The 19,727-nt window shown below is 36.0% G+C and overlaps 1 protein-coding gene across 1 annotated transcript in view; it reads left to right on the top strand.

The window, feature by feature from the left end:
- Positions 1 to 19,727, top strand: part of DMD (dystrophin) — a 2,123,648-nt gene that overhangs the window by 638,825 nt on the left and 1,465,096 nt on the right. Inside the window, exons 14-15 of the mRNA XM_057539128.1 lie at positions 18,083 to 18,184; positions 18,314 to 18,421. Coding sequence (XP_057395111.1) covers positions 18,083 to 18,184; positions 18,314 to 18,421 — 210 coding nt within the window. The remainder of the gene's footprint in view (positions 1 to 18,082; positions 18,185 to 18,313; positions 18,422 to 19,727) is intronic.

The following is a 19,727-nucleotide window of genomic DNA, read 5'->3' as shown; positions in this document are numbered from 1 at the left end:
CAAGTGCACACGGAACATTCTCCAGGATAGATCACATCTTGGGTCACAAATCAAGCCTCAGTAAATTTAAGAAATTTGAAATCATATCAAGCATCTTTTCTGACCACAACGCTGTGAGATTAGAAATGAATTACAGGGAAAAAAACATAAAAAAACACAAACACATGGAGGCTAAACAATACGTTACTAAATAACCAAGAGATCACTGAAGAAATCAAAGAGGAAATCAAAAAATACCTAGAGACCAATGACAATGAAAACACGATGATCCAAAACCTATGGGATGCAGCAAAAGCAGTTCTAAGAGGGAAGTTTATAGCAATACAAGACTACCTCAAGAAACAAGAAACATCTCAAATAAACAGTCTAACCTTACACCTAAAGGAACTAGAGAAGGAAGAACAAACAAAACCCAAAGTTAGCAGAAGGAAAGAAATCATAAAGACCAGAACAGAAATAAATGAAATAGAAACAAAGAAAACAACAGCAAAGATCAATAAAACTAAAAGCTTGTTCTTTGAGAAGATAAACAAAATTGATAAACCATTAGCCAGACTCATCAAGAAAAAGAGGGAGAAGGCTCAAATCAGTAGAATTAGAAATGAAAAAGGAGAAGTAACAACTGACACTGCAGAAGTACAAAGGATCATGAGAGATTACTACACGCAGCTGTATGCCAATATAATGGATAACCTGGAAGAAATGGACAAATTCTTAGAAAAGCACAACCTTCTGAGACTGAACCAGGAAGAAATAGAAAATATAAACAGACCAATCACAAGCACTTAAATTGAGACTGTGATTAAAAATCTTCCAACAAACAAAAGCCCAGGACCAGATGGCTTCACAAGCAAATTCTATCAAACATTTAGAGAAGAGCTAACACCTATCCTTCTCAAACTCTTCCAAAATATAGCAGAGGGAGGAACACTCCAAAACTCATTACACGAGGCCACCATCACCCTGATACCAAAACCAGACAAAGATGTCACAAAGAAAACTACAGGCCAATATAACTGATGAACATAGATGCAAAAATCCTCAACAAAATACTGGCAAACAGAATCCAGCAGCACATTACAAGGATCATACACCATGATCAAGTGGGGTTTATTCCAGGAATGCAAGGATTCTTCAATATATGCAAATCAATCAATGTGATACACCATATTAACAAACTGAAGAACAAAAACCATATGATCATCTCAATAGATGCAGAAGAAGCTTTTGACAAAATTCAACACCCATTTATGATAAAAACCCTCCAGAAAGTGTGCATAGAGGGAACTTACCTCAATGTAATAAAGGTCATATATGACAAACCCACAGCCAACATCATTCTCAATGGTGAAAAACTGAAAGCATTTCCTCTAAGATCAGGAACGAGACAAGGATGTCCACTCTCACCACTATTATTCAACATAGTTTTGGAAGTTTTAGCCTCGGCAGTCAGAGAAGAAAAAGAAATAAAAGGAATACAAATTGGAAAAAAAGAAGTAAAGCTGTCACTGTTTGCAGATGACATGATACTATACATAGAGAATCCTAAGGATGCCATCAGAAAACTACTAGAGCTAATCAATGAATTTGGTACAGTTGCAGGATACAGAATTAATGCACAGAAATCTCTTGCATTCCTATACACTAATGGTGAAAAATCTGAAAGAGAAATTAAGGAAACACTCCCATTTACCCTTGCAACAAAAAGAATAAAATATCTAGTAATAAACCTACCTAGGGAGACAAGAGACCTGTATGCAGAAAACTATAAGACACTGATGAAAGAAATTAAAAATGATACAAACAGATGGAGAGATATACCATGTTCTTAGATTGGAAGAATCAACATTGTGAAAATGACTATCCTACCCAAAGCAATCTACAGATTCAGTGCAATCCCTATCAAATTACCAAAGGCATTTTTTACAGAACTAGAACAAAAAATCTTAAAATTTGTATGGAGACACAAAAGACACCGAATAGCCAAAGCAGTCTTGAGGGAAAAAAACGGAGCCAGAGGAATCAGACTCCCTGACTGCAGACTATACTACAAAGCTACTGTAATCAAGATAATGTGGTACTTGCACAAAAACAGAAACATAGATCAGTGGAACAGGATAGAAAACCCAGTGATAAACCTATGCACCTATAGTCAACTTATCTATGATAAAGGAGGCAAGGATATACAATGGAGAAAAGACAGTCTCTTCAATAAGTGGTCCTGGGAAAACTGGACAGCTACATGTAAAAGAATGAAATTAGAACACTCCCTAGCACCATGCACAAAAATAGACTCAAAATGGATTAGAGGGGCTTCCCTGGTGGCTCAGTGGTTGAGAGTCTGCCTGCCAATGCAGGGGACGTGGGTTCGAGTCCTGGTCTGGGAGGATCCCACATGCCACGGAGCGGCTGGGCCCGTATGCCACAACGACTGAGCCTGCACCTCTGGAGCCTGTGCTCCGCAACAAGAGAGGCCGCGATAGTGAGAGGCCCGTGCACCGCGATGAAGAGTGGCCCCCGGTCGTGGCAACTAGAGAAGGCCCTCACACAGAAACGAAGACCCAACACAGCCAAAAATAAATAAATAAATTAATTTAAAAAAATATGGATTAGAGACCTAAATGTAAGACTGGACACTATAAGACTCTTAGAGGAAAACTTAGGAAGAACACTCTTTGACATAAACCACAGCAACATCTCTTTTGACCAACCTCCTAGAGTAATGGAAATAAAAACAAAAATAAACAAATGGGATCTATCGAAACGTAAAAGCTCTTGCACAGCAAAGGAAACCATAAACAAGACGAAAAGACAACCCTCAGAATGGGAGAAAATATTTGGAAATGAATCAATGGACAAATGATTAATCTCTAAAATATATAAACAGCTCATGCAGCTCAATATTAAAAAAAAAACCCAATCCAAAAATTAGCAGAAGACCTAAATAGACATTTGTCCAAGGAAGACATACAGATGGTCACGAAGCACATGAAAAGCTGCTCAACATCACTAATTATTAGAGAAATGCAAATCAAAACTACAATGAGGTATCACCTCACACCAGTTAGAATGGGCATCATCAGAAAATCTACAAACAACAAATGCTGGAGAGGGTGTGGAGAAAAGAGAACCCTCTTGCACTGTTGGTGGGAATGTAAATTGATGCAGCCACTATGGAGAACAGTATGGAGGTTCCTTAAAAAACTAAAAATAGAACTACCATATGACTCAGCAGTCCCACTACTGGGCATATACCCAGAGAAAACCGTAATTCAAAAAGACACATGCACCCGAATGTTCATTGCAGCGCTGTTTACAATAGCCAGGTCATGGAAGCAACCTAAATGCCCATCAACAGACGAATGGATAAAGAAGAAGTGGTACATATATACAATGGAATATTACTCAACCATAAAAGGGAACGAAATTGAGTCATTTGTAGAGACGTGGATGAATCTAGAGACTGTCTTAGAGAGTGAAATAAGTCAGAAAGAGAAAACCAAATATCGTATATTAACGCATATATGTGGAACCTGGAAAAATGGTACTGGTGAACTGGTTTGCAGGGCAGAAATTGAGACACAGGTGTAGAGAACAGACGTGTGGACACCGGGGGGGGGGGAGCGGCGGGGGGGTGTGGGTGGGGGTGTGATGAATTGGAAGATTGGAATTGACATGTATACGCTGATGTGTATAAAATTAATGACTAATAAGAACCTGCTGTATAAAAAAATAAGAAAAATAAAATTCAAAAATTCAAAAAAAAGCAGTATCTTTAACTTAAATTTTTGATAAGAAAGATCTGAATTCCCATCCATACATGTGAACATAAACCTATATATAAATGTAAGTATATATCCATTTATACAAATGTATGTATATGTACATATATACATTTACATTTTCTCCATACGTATGGATGTATGAGTGTGTGTATATATATATATATGTGTGTGTGTATATATGTATATGTGTATATATATATATATATATATATATTGGGGGGAGAGAGAGAGAGAGAGAAATAGAGAGAGACACCAACCGACCTTACTTGGACACAAATTTAAGATTAAATCAAGGCAAGATGATATAGAGTCTTAGTAAATTAGTGCAATCTTGGATGTGGCACAATGTCCAGATTATAAGGACTAATAATTATGTTCTGTGATAATTTGAATACACTTTTAGTATCTTAGCTGAATTTTTCAGGGATAGTGACATCCTGTAAAGAATGTTTGTAGAACCAGGTGTTACTTAATTTTAAGAAAAACCTAAGTATAGATAAGGGACATGTGAGCAGTTTTATCTTGTTGAAAAAGGAAGACATTTTCTCTGTTTTACTTCAGAAGGTTGTACTATCCAAAACAGGCACAAGTTGATAAGCCTGTATGTCTTCTGCCCATACCTCTTTCCTGAGCGCAATTTCTTCTCTCCCATTTTCTGCTGGATATATACCCCTTAAAGTTCAAAATGCACCTCAAACACAGCAAGGTGAAACTTAACTCACTGTGTCCTACTTCCCTCTAAACTTGCTTCTTTTACTGACTGCCCCATTTTTGTTATTGCACCGCCATTCACCTTGACGCCTGTACCAGAAACCTGGAGGCATTCCAGACACATCCCTTTCCTTTCTCTTGTGAGCCCTCTAATGTGATCACTCACAACATTGCTTAACTGTCTCTCATATTCAGTGTTTCATCCTTGTTCTTGTTACTATTTTCCAAAGTAAAGCCCATATCTTCAACCCCTTGAAGTCCTTGCCTGCATTCTTTTCTCGCTTCAATCCAATCTCCACATTGAAGTCAGTGCGGAATTTCAAGAGCCTATATAATAGTTTCTCCTCTGCTAAAATCCTAAGTAACTTTCTGTCTTCTAGAGAGTCTCATCACTTAGGCCCACAATTAATAAGTGACCCCCCCACCTGTCTCTCAGTACTTATCTCCTATTACACCTCTCATATCCCTCAACCTACATTCTCTTCCTACAAGCTATTTCTGGTCTCTGTCACTGTCTTTGTACATGCTATTCCTGTCACTCAGAATACTCATCTTCATCGTGTCTGCTTGGAAAAGTCCTATTTCATGTAGCAAACTCAGTTCAAATTTTCATCTGTAAAGCTGGTCTTTCTATATAGTGATGACCACTCCCTTTTTCGTGCCATCTGTGCACCATGATTATGCCTCTGTTGTTTGGAAGGAAAATAGTCTACTAAAAAGTGATTGTTCAGAAAGGCTATAATGTCACCTCGTCTATCATGGCTTGCAAATGGGATATGGAACTAAAAGTGTTTGTACCTTTGGGATAATTAGGGTAGAAAAAAAAGGCTATGAAATGTTAAATCCTATAGAATTAAGAAATAAGGGTTATTTATGAAGAAGAATAAGGATGAAAATACTTTTGATGTCTCTCTCGTTTCTAATTTTATATTTGGTGAATAAAAAGCATGTTTAAAATAAAAATAACTTTAAATGTGGTAGAAATAATTTCACTAAGCCAAGTGTCAACAACCGTTGCCCATGAAGCAGTAATTATAATTATTAGCACTTTCGTGTGCTCATTATTTTCCAAGAATTGTATATAGTTTGTATGTAAAGCTATCTCTCTTTCACAAGCGAAAAAGGCTATGCATAATGAAGCTAAATCCAAGTTCATGTAGTTTGCGAGTGGCAGAGCTGGGACTGGTACCCAGATCTGTGTGATACCTCAGCCTGGGCTTTGTCCTAATCTCTCAATTTCATAGGAGAAAATTACTATGTGACCTTGAGAAGATTATTACAGGGGGAATATATATGCAAGTATGTTAGAATGATGATATTGTTTATGAATATTAAGTGTTAATTCTCATATGATTAAAGAGAATTCTGGCCCTGTTGGTCTCTGAAAAATATCTAAACTTTATACTATGGCACAGTTTTTTAAATTGGAGTACTCTGAAAAGTACACAAATCATAATTATAGCTTGAAGATGTCACAAAGGTCGCATACCCAATTGTTACACACCCAGATAAAAAGGTATTATGTTACCAACAATCAAAAAGCCCATCAGGGGCTTCCCTGGTGGCACAGTGGTTGAGAATCTGCCTGCTAATGCAGGGGACATGGGTTCGAGCCCTGGTCTGGGAGGATCCCACATGCCGTGGAGTGGCTGGGCCTGTGAGCCACAATTGCTGAGCTTGCACATCTGGAGCCTGTGCTCTGCAGTGGGAGAGGCCGCGATGGTGAGAGGCCCGCGTACCGCGATGAAGAGTGGACCCCGCTTGCCGCAACTGGAGAAAGCCCTCGCACAGAAATGAAGACCCAACACAGCCAAAAAAAAAAAAAAAAAAAAAAAAAAAGCCCATCAAGCCCTATCATGGTCATAAACTGGTCCCACCTCCTCAAAGGTAACATCTAACCTGGTTTATAATACCTCAGATTAACTTTGCTGTATTTTTCACTTGATGTAAATGGAATTGCATTATATATATATAAATATATATATATTTATATATATATATGTAACTGACTTTTCCCACTCAACATTATGTTTGTGAGATTCATCCATGTTGCATATAGCATTAGTTCATTAATTTTCTTTTTTAATGACTATACCACAGTTTAATTATGCAATCTACTGTTAAGAAAATGTGGATTGTTTCCAGTTTGGGACCATTACAAATAATTCTTCTTTGAAAATAACTGTACATATCTTTCGGTGAATATTTGTAGGCTTTTATATTGGATATACAGCCAGGATTGGAATCGCTGGATCACTGAGTATATGTATCTTTAGCTTTATAGGTATTACCAAAGAGTTTTCCAAAGTTGATGTATAAATTTATACTCTCATCAGTAGTGAATAAAGGTACAAATTGCTCTGCATCTTCTTCAGTACTTCAAATTGTCAGATTTTTAACTTGAGCCTTTCTGGTGGCTGTATAATGACATTTCTCGTTTTAACTTGCATGTACTGATGACTAATGAGGTGGAGCACTTTCACTTGTTTACTGGTTATTTGAAAGATCTCTTTTTGGAAATGCCTATTTTTCTATTGAATTGTCTATATTTCTCTTAGTGATTTGCTGTAGTTATTTCAAAATATATATTCTGGATTGTAGTCCTTTGTTGGTTACCTGTATTACACATTTCCTTTTTTTTTTTTTAAATCTAAGTAACTTGCCTTTTTACTCCTTAATGAATTACTACTTTAATAAACAGAAGTTTTAAATTCATTATACCCCACTTCAATATTTTCTGTTATGGTTAGTGTATTTTTGTTCTGAGTTTAAAAGTAACGTTTCCTACTCTACGACCTAGAAGATATTCTCCTGGGTTGCCATATAGTTACTTTATTGTTTGACCTTTCATATTACATTCCATCTCGTATTTATGGTGTGAGAAAGGGATGAATGTCCATTTTTCCTATTTATATTCAATTGAAATAGCATGATTTATTGCAAACAATGTTCTGCAGTGTCACCTTTAGTCAAATGCCTATACATGCATGGCTCACTTTATGGATTCTAATAAGTTCCTTTTTTTTAAAGTCATTCAGCCTTCTTTTTATATGTATATTTTATTTATTTATGTATGTATTCATTCATTCATTCATTTATTATTTTTGGCAGCGTTGGGTCTTAGTTGTGGCACGCAGGATCTTTTGTTGCGGTGCAGGCTCTTCGTTGCGGGGTGCGGGCTTCTCTCTAGTTGTGGTGTGTGGGTTTTCTCTCTCTAGCTGTGGCGCATGGGCTCCAGAGCACGTGGGCTCTGTAGTTGTGGCGCACGGGCTTAGTTGCCCTGCAGCATGTGGGATCTTAGTTCCCCGACCAGGGACTGAACCTGCGTCCTCTGCATTGGAAGGCAGATTCTTTACCACTGGACCACCAGGGAAGTCCCTCTAATAAGTTCTGTTTGTACATTTGCCTATACTTATGTCAATGCCACATTGTCTTAATTGCTATAGATTTATAATGATTTTAATATCTGGTAGTATTGTAAAATAAAAATTGTACCAGATGGTAAAACAGGCAAGAAAAAATTTATTCAAGACTATTGCAGTTATGGATCAAGACTGTTGCAACAGGGGAGAGAGAATGAACTCAGTTCCACTGAACAAAAGGTGGGAGAATTTGTAAGTGCTGGGATGAGCTAGCATAAAAAGATTGGAGGACATTAAGAGGTTGGATGGTCAGTGTGATTATGCTATTTGTGTTTGCTAATTGTCCCTTATCAAAGTTAGGCTCCTACCCTCCCACAGAGTGTGGAAGACAGGCCCTATCTTTCTTGATAATTACATTTCAAAGGGATGGCTAACAGGTCCTTGAGAAAGATATTCTTGGGTTGTAGACTATTTACATCTCAAAGGGGCAGATTAAAAAATTTACATGCTCTTTCCAAAGTAAGTGCTCTAAGCAAAGAGAGGTTGGGGCCTATAGTCTAAAGTTTAGGGAAGCTAAGGGGAACACTAAGTATATCTTGGCCCGTGTAAGCCTTCATATTTATTTTCTCCTTTTTAATGGTTATGTTGCTATTTTTATTCATTTGCTTTCCAAATAAATTTTAGAATCAGCTTGTCACCACCCCCTCAAAAAAAAAAACAAACAAGAAAAAAAAGAAAAAACAACTGCTTTGGCTTTAATTGGATTTCACTGAATATATAGATCAATTTGTAGTAAATTAATATCTTTATTATATAAAGTATTTCAGTTCATGAATATGAAATAGTCTTCCATTTATCTAGGTCTTTATTTTCTCTAAATAATGTTTTTGTGGTTTTCACGATAGTGAGTCTTAGACTTTTTATGCGATTTATTACTAGGTTTTTGATAGTTTTGCTCTTGTTGTAAATGGTATCTTTTAAAGTTTTTCAGTTTTTATTTTTTGTTGCTGATATTGAGAAGTACACCTTGATTTTTATTCCTTGGCCTTGTATCCAGAGATCATGCTTAGTTTGCTTATTAACTTGAGTAGTTTATCTGTAGTATCACTCAGATGTACATATCCAGGTGGTTTGTGATTAGTGTCAGTTTTATTTCTCCCTTTCCAATCATTCATTTTATTAAATTTTCTTTTATTTTTGTGCTGCATACTCTAGTACAGTGAGATTATTGTTGATATCTGTTTCTCATTTTAGCTCTCGGAGGTGAGGCTTTTAGTAAATCACCTGTAAAGTATGATATTTCTTGTAGGCTTGTTGTAGATGCTTTTTATTCCTGGTGTTCTAAGAGGTTTTGTTATTACTGGGTGCTCAATTTTATCAAACTTTTTTTTCGGGATAACTTGAGACAATCATATTAGCTTTCTCCCTTATTCTGTTAATATGTAAAATCACATTGCTTCATTTTCTAATGTTAAAATAGCCTTGCATTTCTGAGATAAACCAAACATGGATGATATGTATAACCCTTTTAATTTATTGCTAGATTTTTTTTTGCTACCATTTGTTAACATTTGATTTAGAGTTTTTCCATTGTGTCCATGAAAGAGATTGGCCTATTTTCCATTCTTATGATATGCTTGCTGGGTTTAAGTACCTGATTATGCAGGCTTGGAAACTTGCCATTCATGCCTGGAATTTTTTTTATGGGGGAAGTTTTAAATGAGAATTTAATATATTTAATAGACATAAGACTTTCTATTTTTGATTTCTATTTTTAAAAATATTTTACCTCCATTTTCCAGATTTTCCCTTTTTGTCAGTTTGAGTAGTTTTTGTCTTTCTAGGAATTTGTCTACTGAGGACACGGGGAGGGGGAAGGGTAAGTTGGGACAAAGTGAGAGAGTGGCATGGACATATATACACTACCAAATGTAAAATAGATAGCTAGTGGGAAGCAGCTGCATAGCACAGGGAGATCAGCTCATTGCTTTGTGACCACCTAGAGGGGTGGGATAGAGAGGATGGGAGGGAGGGAGACGCAAGAGGGAAGAGATATGGGGATATATATATATGTATAGCTGATTCACTTTGTTATAAAGCAGAAACTAACACACCATTGTAAAGCAATTATACTCCAATAAAGATGTTAAAAAAATAATAATAAATAAAATAAAATTACAAATATATTCATATTCAGTCCACATGGTATTTAATAATATATTTATTATTGAAATTTAGGAAGTGTGATATAAAACTATGAATTTCTAGCCTCTTTGGGAAAAGCAAGTGATTCGATGATTCTAGGTCTGTTTTCCTGCATATTAACCTCAGTAGGAATTGAATAGCTCTGCCCACTTTACCATGAGCTCTCCATTTAGCTACAATCCCCATCACTTTCCCATCCTCTTACACCTAGATTATTTTGTGCATTTTATTATGTATACACGTTGGAATGTGTGATTTCTTATAGATGGAATATTTCAATGCCAAGAGTTAAAATGGAACATAGAGGGATACGTTTTCCACTTACTTGGTTATAAACAAGGCACGTAATGGAAAATGCTCCTGGTTTAAAAATGCAAAAGTAAAAGATTTTCAACTGTTGTACAAAACATAAGCCTTATTAGACTATAGGTAAAATACAAAAACCTAGTAAAATTAATATCATGCTGAAATGTTTCAGTGTATTCTGTATTAAAAGTCTTTTATGCTGTAGATTTATCACATCTGGAAACAAAAGCTGATTTTCCAGGAACTGAGTTCTAAATCCTTACCATTTACTAGCACATCAATAATTCATCACAGTTTTCAGAACAATTTCATATTTGTTGACCTGAGCCTAGCAGTGACCTGGCTAGGAGGGTATGAAGCAGGTACTGTTATATCCATGTCACTAGTGGCACAGCTAAACCATGGCAAGATTAAGAGTTGGCTGACAGATATTACCAAGTTGGGCAACAGTTGAGCTGGGACAAGAATTCAGGCTGTCTGTACTTTAAACCTAGTGGCGTGTAGCAGGTTAGTAGATTCAGAGATTCTGCTATATAGCTAATGCCCAATTTAAGTATTAAAGATTTAGAATTTGAGGTAGAGGGTACAGGAATTCACATGTGACTCTCATCTCCTATGGGTCTTTAAATTCACCACAAATAGCCATGCCATTACCATAAAATACTGGTAGACAGGTATTTAATGAAGAAGAAAGGGAAATAAAGGGGGGTTTTAAAACACTACTTGGGAGAAAAGCCCTGTATTGATAACTACAGTGGTGGTATTCAGCCTTGAGACATTCATATACTATGTGAAATGCATGTATTACTACACGAGACATTAAGCACAAGGGTAAGGGGGGGCCCTCCTCAAGAAGTTCAGAGACTTGGAGGCATAAAACAATAATGAACAGTAAAACCTCAAGCTACCAAGGAATGCCTGGGAATGTGATGAATGCTGGAAAGAACACTGTCATGCTTGGAATGCTCCTTAGGACTCCTGCTCTTTATTTTCTGGTATCCCAATTGAATAGATTGGTGGGAGCTGGAGAGTATAGAGTTTATTAAGCTGCCACAGAACATTAAATAATAGCCTGCAAATAATAATAGCAACAACAACAATAGGGCCTTCCCAGATTTATTCATTAGTACTTTATAAACTCATAAAAATAAATAATATATGGAACTGATTCTCATAGCACAGAAGAAGATGCTTCTTCAAGTTAAAAATCCCACTATGCTTTTAGCATGATCGCTAAGGCAGAATTTCATGAAGGAATCAGACAGTCATATTTACCTTTTAAAAATAAGTCCTTGCAAAGAGCACATGTTCTTGATCTAGAAGTGTAAGTATTTTTGATTTTTAAAACACATTTTAAACAAATATGCAGTTAAAATGTCAAAAATGTTTTTAGATCAAATTGTAACAGGAGGCTTCAAATCTTTGTCAAGTAGGTTAGATAAAATATTTAGTTAAATCTAGTGAAACTCCTGCTAAAATTAAATATGAAAAGACTCAAAAAGGATTCAGCATCTGTATATCTCACTGTATGTTTTGTAGCACAAATCACAAGGCATATATATATATATATATATATTTTTTTTTTTTTATGTTGAATGCTCTATTGAGTGAATGGCATCCTGAAAGAGCATGGACTTGTAGCCAGACAGATCTGAGGTCAAATCCCAGATACTCAATCCTTTGTCCTCTCTGGCTTTAGATAAGTTACTTAACCCATCTGAGTGTCAGTTTCCTCATCTGTAAAATGCACCATTAGAAGTGACAGGAGTTCCTTGAATTCAGTCAGGAGTTATTCACGAGATCATTTAAACAGAAGTAAAAATGATATTTTCAGAGAAACCTCCAATAAGTGTTTCCTAATACATCACAAGATGTTTTTCCACCCTGGACCATACGTTAGACAGTGAAGCTTTAAGACACGCGATTTTATAGTATACTGCTTCAGTTAGCAGTTTGTAAAAAAATGTAAAAACAAGTTTAGCCAAATCATAGACTTGGCTAAACATTAGTCAGTAATACTCTGCCCCATTTCTAGCCTCATAATGGGTGCTTTATTTCTTTCAACATGTTATTTGATGTTATTTCCATTTCACCGTCAGTAAGATGAAGTTGCTAATCCTTTTTAACTGTATAGTTGTTTATAAAGTAAGAAAGAAAGAGCAAGAAATAAATTATTTTTCAGATGGCTCATTACACATAAAATTCATTTAGCTGAGGAGTACATTTCAGGGTCTGAAACTACAATAAAAGGAGATGGGTTGCTTGCTGCCTGCTGCCTCCCTGTCTTATAAATCTCAGTTGCTGCTGCATTGTGTGGTCCATGGCACATAATTGTTTCTTCCTTAGTGGACATACTCTTGGGGACACTTTGTCTCTTAATGCCAATCTTGCTGGGTGCAGTTTAGCTTTCACTTTCTATCACTGGCTTCAATAAATTCAAGGGTCAAGGTACTTAAGTTTTACCTCTCAGGCTTGTCAAATTTTCCTTACTTGCTTTTATCCAAATGTTCTTTTGATAGCCATTTCTCACTTTTGCTTTGAAAAACCAACTCAACCAAACAAATGAATTCAGATGAGAAATGTCCTTGGCATGTATAACAATATGAGATGTGAATTAAATGGGAGGGAAAAATCCTCCCCATTGCGGATGTGAGCCTAGATGATAATGGAGTTGTGATTTAGTCCATGAAAATGTGTTAGAGTAAGTGAACTGACCTTTCGCTTCTCTTACTGCTGAGACAAAATGAGGACATAAATACAAATTAATTTCTTCTTATCACTTCATGAGACATTATAATTCATTTTTCATTTATGTGCATAATGCTTACCTAGCTTACAAAAATATGCATTATTCCGAAAAGCTCAAGGGATTCATATACTTAAATGGAGACTCAGAGAAAGACTGATTTTTTTTCTCTAGAGAAGAGGTTTCTAATCCTAATATAGTGATTTTAAAAAAGTTTTTTGGCTTCCTGTCAATTCCATTTGATCCAATCTCTTGTACTTGTCTAACAGTGTGGTTACATCCATTGAGGCAGTGATAGGAACTAGCATCTCTGAGTGATTATAAAAGCTGACTGATAATCCAACAATTGCTTAGCTCCATCCTTTGTAATTCAAATTAAGGCCAGCATTTCTAAGCAATAAACAGATAAATCTATAAATTCAAGCACTGTGTACATCTATTTATATTTGTGCATATGGCATTGCAAAAATCTACCTGTGGGCAGACATGTACAGCATACGAGCAAGCGATTTCTAATTCGGTTATCTAATTTCACTGAGACCAGTAAAAAGAACCATGCCTACATTGTAACAGAAGAGACTTAGATTCAGTTCATTGAGATTGTTCTGAGAGTAAGATAGATTTAGGCAGTAGAATGTGTTACTGAAGGATATGTATGCTCTCTTGTGTGGGAAATATTTAAAAAAGAATATACTGGAATTCTAAACGTCTATCTGTAAAGATTTAATAAGTACTTTTCTAGAGTGAGTAAAATAGTTCACCTTGGTGGCTCATAGAAGGTTCGATATAAATACTATGATCAAGCAAAATGTAAATAACCACCGACACTTGTATAACTCATTTCAAATTAAAACTGCTTTTCAATACATGATCTTGTTTAATATTTGAAGCAATTCTTTAAGTGGTTGGTATGATTATTTTCTTTGAGAGACATTAAATTATTTAGCCATAAATTTCTTGAAAAAGTCACTTGATTTCATTGAGCAGGGAGAGATAAAGAATTGCTGGTATTATTACAAGAAGTTATGGATTTAAAATGTTTTCGTAATTTGAAAAGACATACACACATTGGTAATCCAAGCAATTGATTGACCTAAGACTTGAATCCAAGTGGTTTGGCTCTAGATATTTTTATCTTCCCTACATAAGATACAAAATCACTAAGTGATAGCATATTTGTATTTGAGAAGTTGTCACAATACATTATTAAAACTCTGCTCCATTTGAACAATTTAAATTCATTTTACTCTAGTAATTGAAATGTATTCTCTAGAATTTTCCCACTATAATATGTACACCTTTACCTGTAACAACTTTAGTTTTGTGGGACATTTTGCAGTGCCATGGAATCAACCTCTCTTAAATTTGTCTTATGTAGTTTGTTAGCTGTGCCATGACAAAATGCCAGAGATTGGGTGCCCTAAACAACAGAAATATATTTTCTCACAGTTCTGGAGTCTAGAAGTCCAAGATCAAAGTATTGGCAGGTTTGGTTTCTTGAGGCCTCTCTCCTTGGCTTGCGGACGGCGGCCTTCTCGTTGTCCGCACATGGTCTCGCCTCTGTGCTCACACATCCCTAGTGTCTTTCTGTGTATCCAGATTTCCTCTTCTTTTTTTTTTTTTTTTTTTTTTTTTTTTTAGCTAGTTTTTTGTTTTTGTTTTTTTTTGTTTTTTTTTTTTTAAGGATTTTCTTATTTATTTATTTATTTATTTTTGGCTGTGTTGGGTCTTTGGTTCGTGCGAGGGCTTTCTCCAGTTGCGGCAAGCGGGGGCCACTCTTCATCGCGGTGCGGGGACCGCTCTTCATCGCGGTGCGCGGGCCTTTCTCTATCGCGGCCCCTCCCGTCGCGGGGCACAGGCTCCAGACGCGCAGGCTCAGCAATTGTGGCTCACGGGCCCAGCCGCTCCGCGGCATGTGGGATCTTCCCAGACCAGGGCTCGAACCCGTGTCCCCTGCATTAGCAGGCAGATTCTCAACCACTGCGCCACCAGGGAAGCCCCTCCAGATTTCCTCTTCTTATAAGGACATTTGTCAGACTGAATTAGAGCCCACCCTAACAGCCTCATTTTAACTTAAAAACCCTATTTAAAGGCTCTGCCTATCAAGGTCCTGTCTTCTAATACAGTCACATGCTGGGATAGAGGGCAATAGGGCTTTAACATATGAATTTTAGGCAGACACAATTCAGTCCATAACATCTTTATTCTGTTAATTTTGGGCACATAGTTTATGTTCAATAAATATTTGTTGCTTAAATAAATTCATGATTGGTGAATGAATGAATTGGAGCTTATAATTAACTATTAGTTAAATTAAATAGACTGAATTATAAACCTGCTTCAGTGAATTATCAGTTACCTATTATGATTATTTGAATACAAAGGCCACTTTTAATACTAATCTTTTTTTCTTCCTTTTTTATTGAAGTATAGTTGATGTACAATACTATGTAAGTTACAGTTGTACAGTATAGTGATTCACAATTTTAAAGGTTATACTCCATTTATATTTATTATAAAGTACTGGCTATATTCCCTGTTTTGTACAATATATCCTTGTAGCTTATTTTATACCTAATAGTTTGTACCTCTTAATCCCCTACCCCTATAATGCCCCTCCTCTCTCCCCACTGGTAAACACTTGTTTGTTCTCTATATCTATGAGTCTGCGTCTTTTTTGTTATATTCACTAGTTTTATGTGTTTTTTAGAGTACACATATAAGTGATATCATACAGTATTTGTCTTTCTCTGACTTATTTCATTTAGCATAATGCCCTCCAAGCCCATCCATGTTGTTGCAAATGGCAGAATTTCATTATCTATTCATCTGTTGATGGAAATAATATTCTTAAAATAGTTGTTTTAACTAGGTTGACTCTGTACCTAAAATAATATTTATTATTGTTTTTTATAACTCATTCATATAGTGAAAAAAACTGTAGTATATCGCAATATATTTTGGAATTTCTATAAATTTAATCTTAAGCAATCTAGTATAGAGGTCTTTATGTGGATTTGTTTTATATGATGTCCTACTAAAATTAATAAATAATAATCATCCATCTATGAGATTACAAACCTAAGATGCTACTTCAGTGGACACTACCTTTGTGTGTCTTGTAGCACTAGAGAGAAGATGTTATACCTATTTGGACGCCTTAGTTGATTTTGTTTCATTTATGAAGGTGGTGCTACCTACAGTTTGAGTTTATCTCTTACCCCCTTGACACCCATCTCCCCTGAGGTTGGAGCCCTGCAATAAACATCCCACAATTTAACCTTTTATATCTGCATCATAAAATCAGGCAGATGGTGTAGTTTATGGCTAAGGAGTGAGATTTTCTCTCTTTGAAGCTAGTTTTTTCACAACTAATCCATTAACAGGTATGTTACATGCCATTTTATCTGATGCATCCTGACATGGTAACTAGGAAGTTCACTAAAAGAACTTCTAATATGTTTTAGGAAAAAAATCCCAAATGTTTGATTGTAATAATTAAATGGCTAATATTGAATTCATTGAGTTACGTTAGCACATTCCCTGTGGGTATCTTGCATCACTATTCCAGTGCTATGGCTTCTGCCATAACTAACGTAATTCAAAAGGAATAGAGTAGAGAATGAAACTATAAAAAATACAAAAATCAGTTACGTTATGCTGAAAGCAATAACATTTTTATTGACATTTCTGAAGAAAAATTGAAAACTCACCTGTGACTTGGCTGCATATGAGTCCATGATCATTTTAATATTGTAGTAAAATGTTTATTGCCTACTTCTTACCCATGTATGAGACTCCCTTTTTGAAAAGATGGTAGATTAAACACATTTTTTAAAAAAATTAGGTAGGTCTCTGAATTAATTAGGAATAGATGGATTTTGCCATGATGCTAATAACACATGTATTATTTGAATCATATATCAAAATTTTCTAGGTGGATCAATCCAAACATGTAGCATCAAGTAAGGTAGAAATTATGATCAGGCTTATCTTAGATACTTGAGTATATTTGTAAAAAATATGAGTTACAAACATTTTTTCTAGCTCTAATTCTATACAAAATAAGACATCCATATTTTGAGATACTTCTAGGTCTAGAGATCCAATATCTATGGGAAAATAATTCTATTATTTATGAGAAAGTCAAAAAAGTTGAAATTTTTGGCTCTGAAGTACATCCTAATGGAGTTGAAATTAATGATATATTTCTCTTCTTAAAACACTCCCTTTACACAGAAATCATCACAACATATTTTTTCCATCTAAAAACCATTGGTGCTTGGTTTATATTGCATATTAAAACAGTGTGTGCATATAGATATTAGTGACATGCTAAAGATAGGATAACTATTACTCAGGAAATATTACAGTTTTCTCACTAGAATAGTTTAGAGAAATAGTGAATTTAAATACTTTGTAATAATAATCCAGTTAACTTTAAAAATTCACATGTGGATATGATGTTAAGTCACTACTAATTTTCTTCTACAATCAGGACATTAAGCAATTCAAATTATACAAGATTGCTTCAAATGAGAGTCTTTTTTTGGCATCTTATTTAGTAGTCAGACTTTTATTCTTTGGGATGTATTTTCAGACCTAAGAGAGATACACATTTTACATATTATCAATGAAAAATCCTCTTTAATTCTACATTTATATTTTTGCTTGCATTTACTGTGGAGACATTTCAAATAGTGGTGTAATATCTGCCTCAGACTTCTGGTAAGTATCTTTGCTTTTCAATGTAAGGTGAAAGAAAGAGTGAACTAATCTAACGACAAATGAAAGGCACAATGCTTATCTAATTATAAGCAGAAGCTGGCAGGGTGTTCTTTACAACTCCTGGTATAAATAGGGGGCTCAAAGTTAGATACTTTTATAAATCATTCATGCCATTTTTAATAAAATTCAGTTAACAATTAATTGTTTGCTGATGTTGTGGTGGGTTTTCTCTTCCCCAGGTACTGGGAGATCGGTGGGCAAACATCTGTAGGTGGACAGAAGATCGCTGGGTTCTTTTACAAGACATTCTTCTAAAATGGCAACGTTTTACTGAAGAACAGGTGACTCATGTGGGGGATATTATATCAGTGAAAGACATGGGGAGATATTAAATGGATAAATGAAAAAATATAATGATGTACTTTAATAATTATTGTTTTTCTCTTTTGGAATTATTTGATTTCTTTCAGTGCCTTTTTAGTGCATGGCTTTCAGAAAAAGAAGATGCAGTGAATAAGATTCACACAACTGGCTTTAAGGAGCAAAGTGAAATGTTATCAAGTCTTCAAAAACTGGCTGTATGTATTTTTTAGCTTTCAATAGTCTTTAAAAAAAAACAACCCAATAGCTTATACTAACATCATTATTTGGTCTTTCTATTCTTTCAGATCTTAAATGAAATATTCATTGTTCTTGCTTAGATCAGTCTATTCAATTATACCATATTGTTACTTTTCTTAATTAAAATAGGGAAAGGTATAATGTTGTAGTGAGCTGGGGCTGCTGTCCTCACATAGTAGGAAGAGAAACTCTAGTGTCTCTGCCTCTTCTTATAAGGCCATGAATCCCAGCATGGGAGCTTCACCATCATAACCTCATCTAAACCTAATTACCTCCCGAAGGAAGGCCCAATGTCCTAATACCATGGGGGGTAGGATTTCAACATACAAATTTTGTGGAGACACAATCATTTAGTCCATATCATTACACCCCTGGACTCCCAAAATTCATGTCTTTTTCACATGCAAAATAAATTCATTCCGTACGAATAGCCCCAAAAGTCTTAACTGGTTCCAACATCATCTCTACAGTGTACAGTGTAAAGTCCAAAGTCTCATCATCATCTAAATCAGATATGAATAAGACTCCAGGTATAATTCATCCTGAGGCCGAGTTGTCCAACAGTGAACCTGTGAAACCAGACTAGTTATGTGCTTCCAAAATACAGTGGTGTGACCGGTATAGGATAGGCATTCCCATTCTAAAAGGGGGAAATAGGAAAGAAGGAAGGGGTGACGGGCCCCAAATAAGTCTAAAACATAGTAAGAACAATTCCATTAGATCTTAAGGTATAAGAATAACCTGCTTTAGAATGATGCTCTCCGCTGCAGGACCACTGGAGTGGCAACATCACCCCCAGGATTCCACAAGGTGGCCTTGCCTCTTCAGCTTCACAGGGCACTTCCTGCCCTCATGGCTCTCTGCAGCAGCCCCACCCACAGGACTCCCTGTGGTGGCTGCTCCTGAGGCACTGGGTGGGGGCATTCCAAACTTGAGAGGTGGCCCCACCCTTTGAAGCCCAGGAGGAACTAGCCTGGCCTCCTGGGCCTGTGGTGGGGGTGGCAGCTCTGATGATCTCTGAATCACCTATATCGTTCTTCCCTCTTCTTGAGGTATAGCACGTGTTCACAGCCTTCCTTCAATCCATCCAGTTTTCTTTGTTTCCATTAGTCCCAGCTGGCAGTTTCTGCTGGTATAATCCCATCTGTATCCCGAGCTTCTGATGAGATGGCTGATTAGGTCTCTGGTTCACACCCACACTAATCTCCTTATCAAATGGTGAATCAACCACACCCTTACTGTTCTCTTCTGAACTGTGCTTTC

Source organism: Balaenoptera acutorostrata, chromosome X (genome assembly GCF_949987535.1).
Source record: "Balaenoptera acutorostrata chromosome X, mBalAcu1.1, whole genome shotgun sequence".
NCBI classification, from domain to species: Eukaryota; Metazoa; Chordata; class Mammalia; order Artiodactyla; family Balaenopteridae; genus Balaenoptera; species Balaenoptera acutorostrata.
Note: the sequence above shows the minus strand (reverse complement) of the source record. Positions and strands in the feature narration are given on the sequence as shown.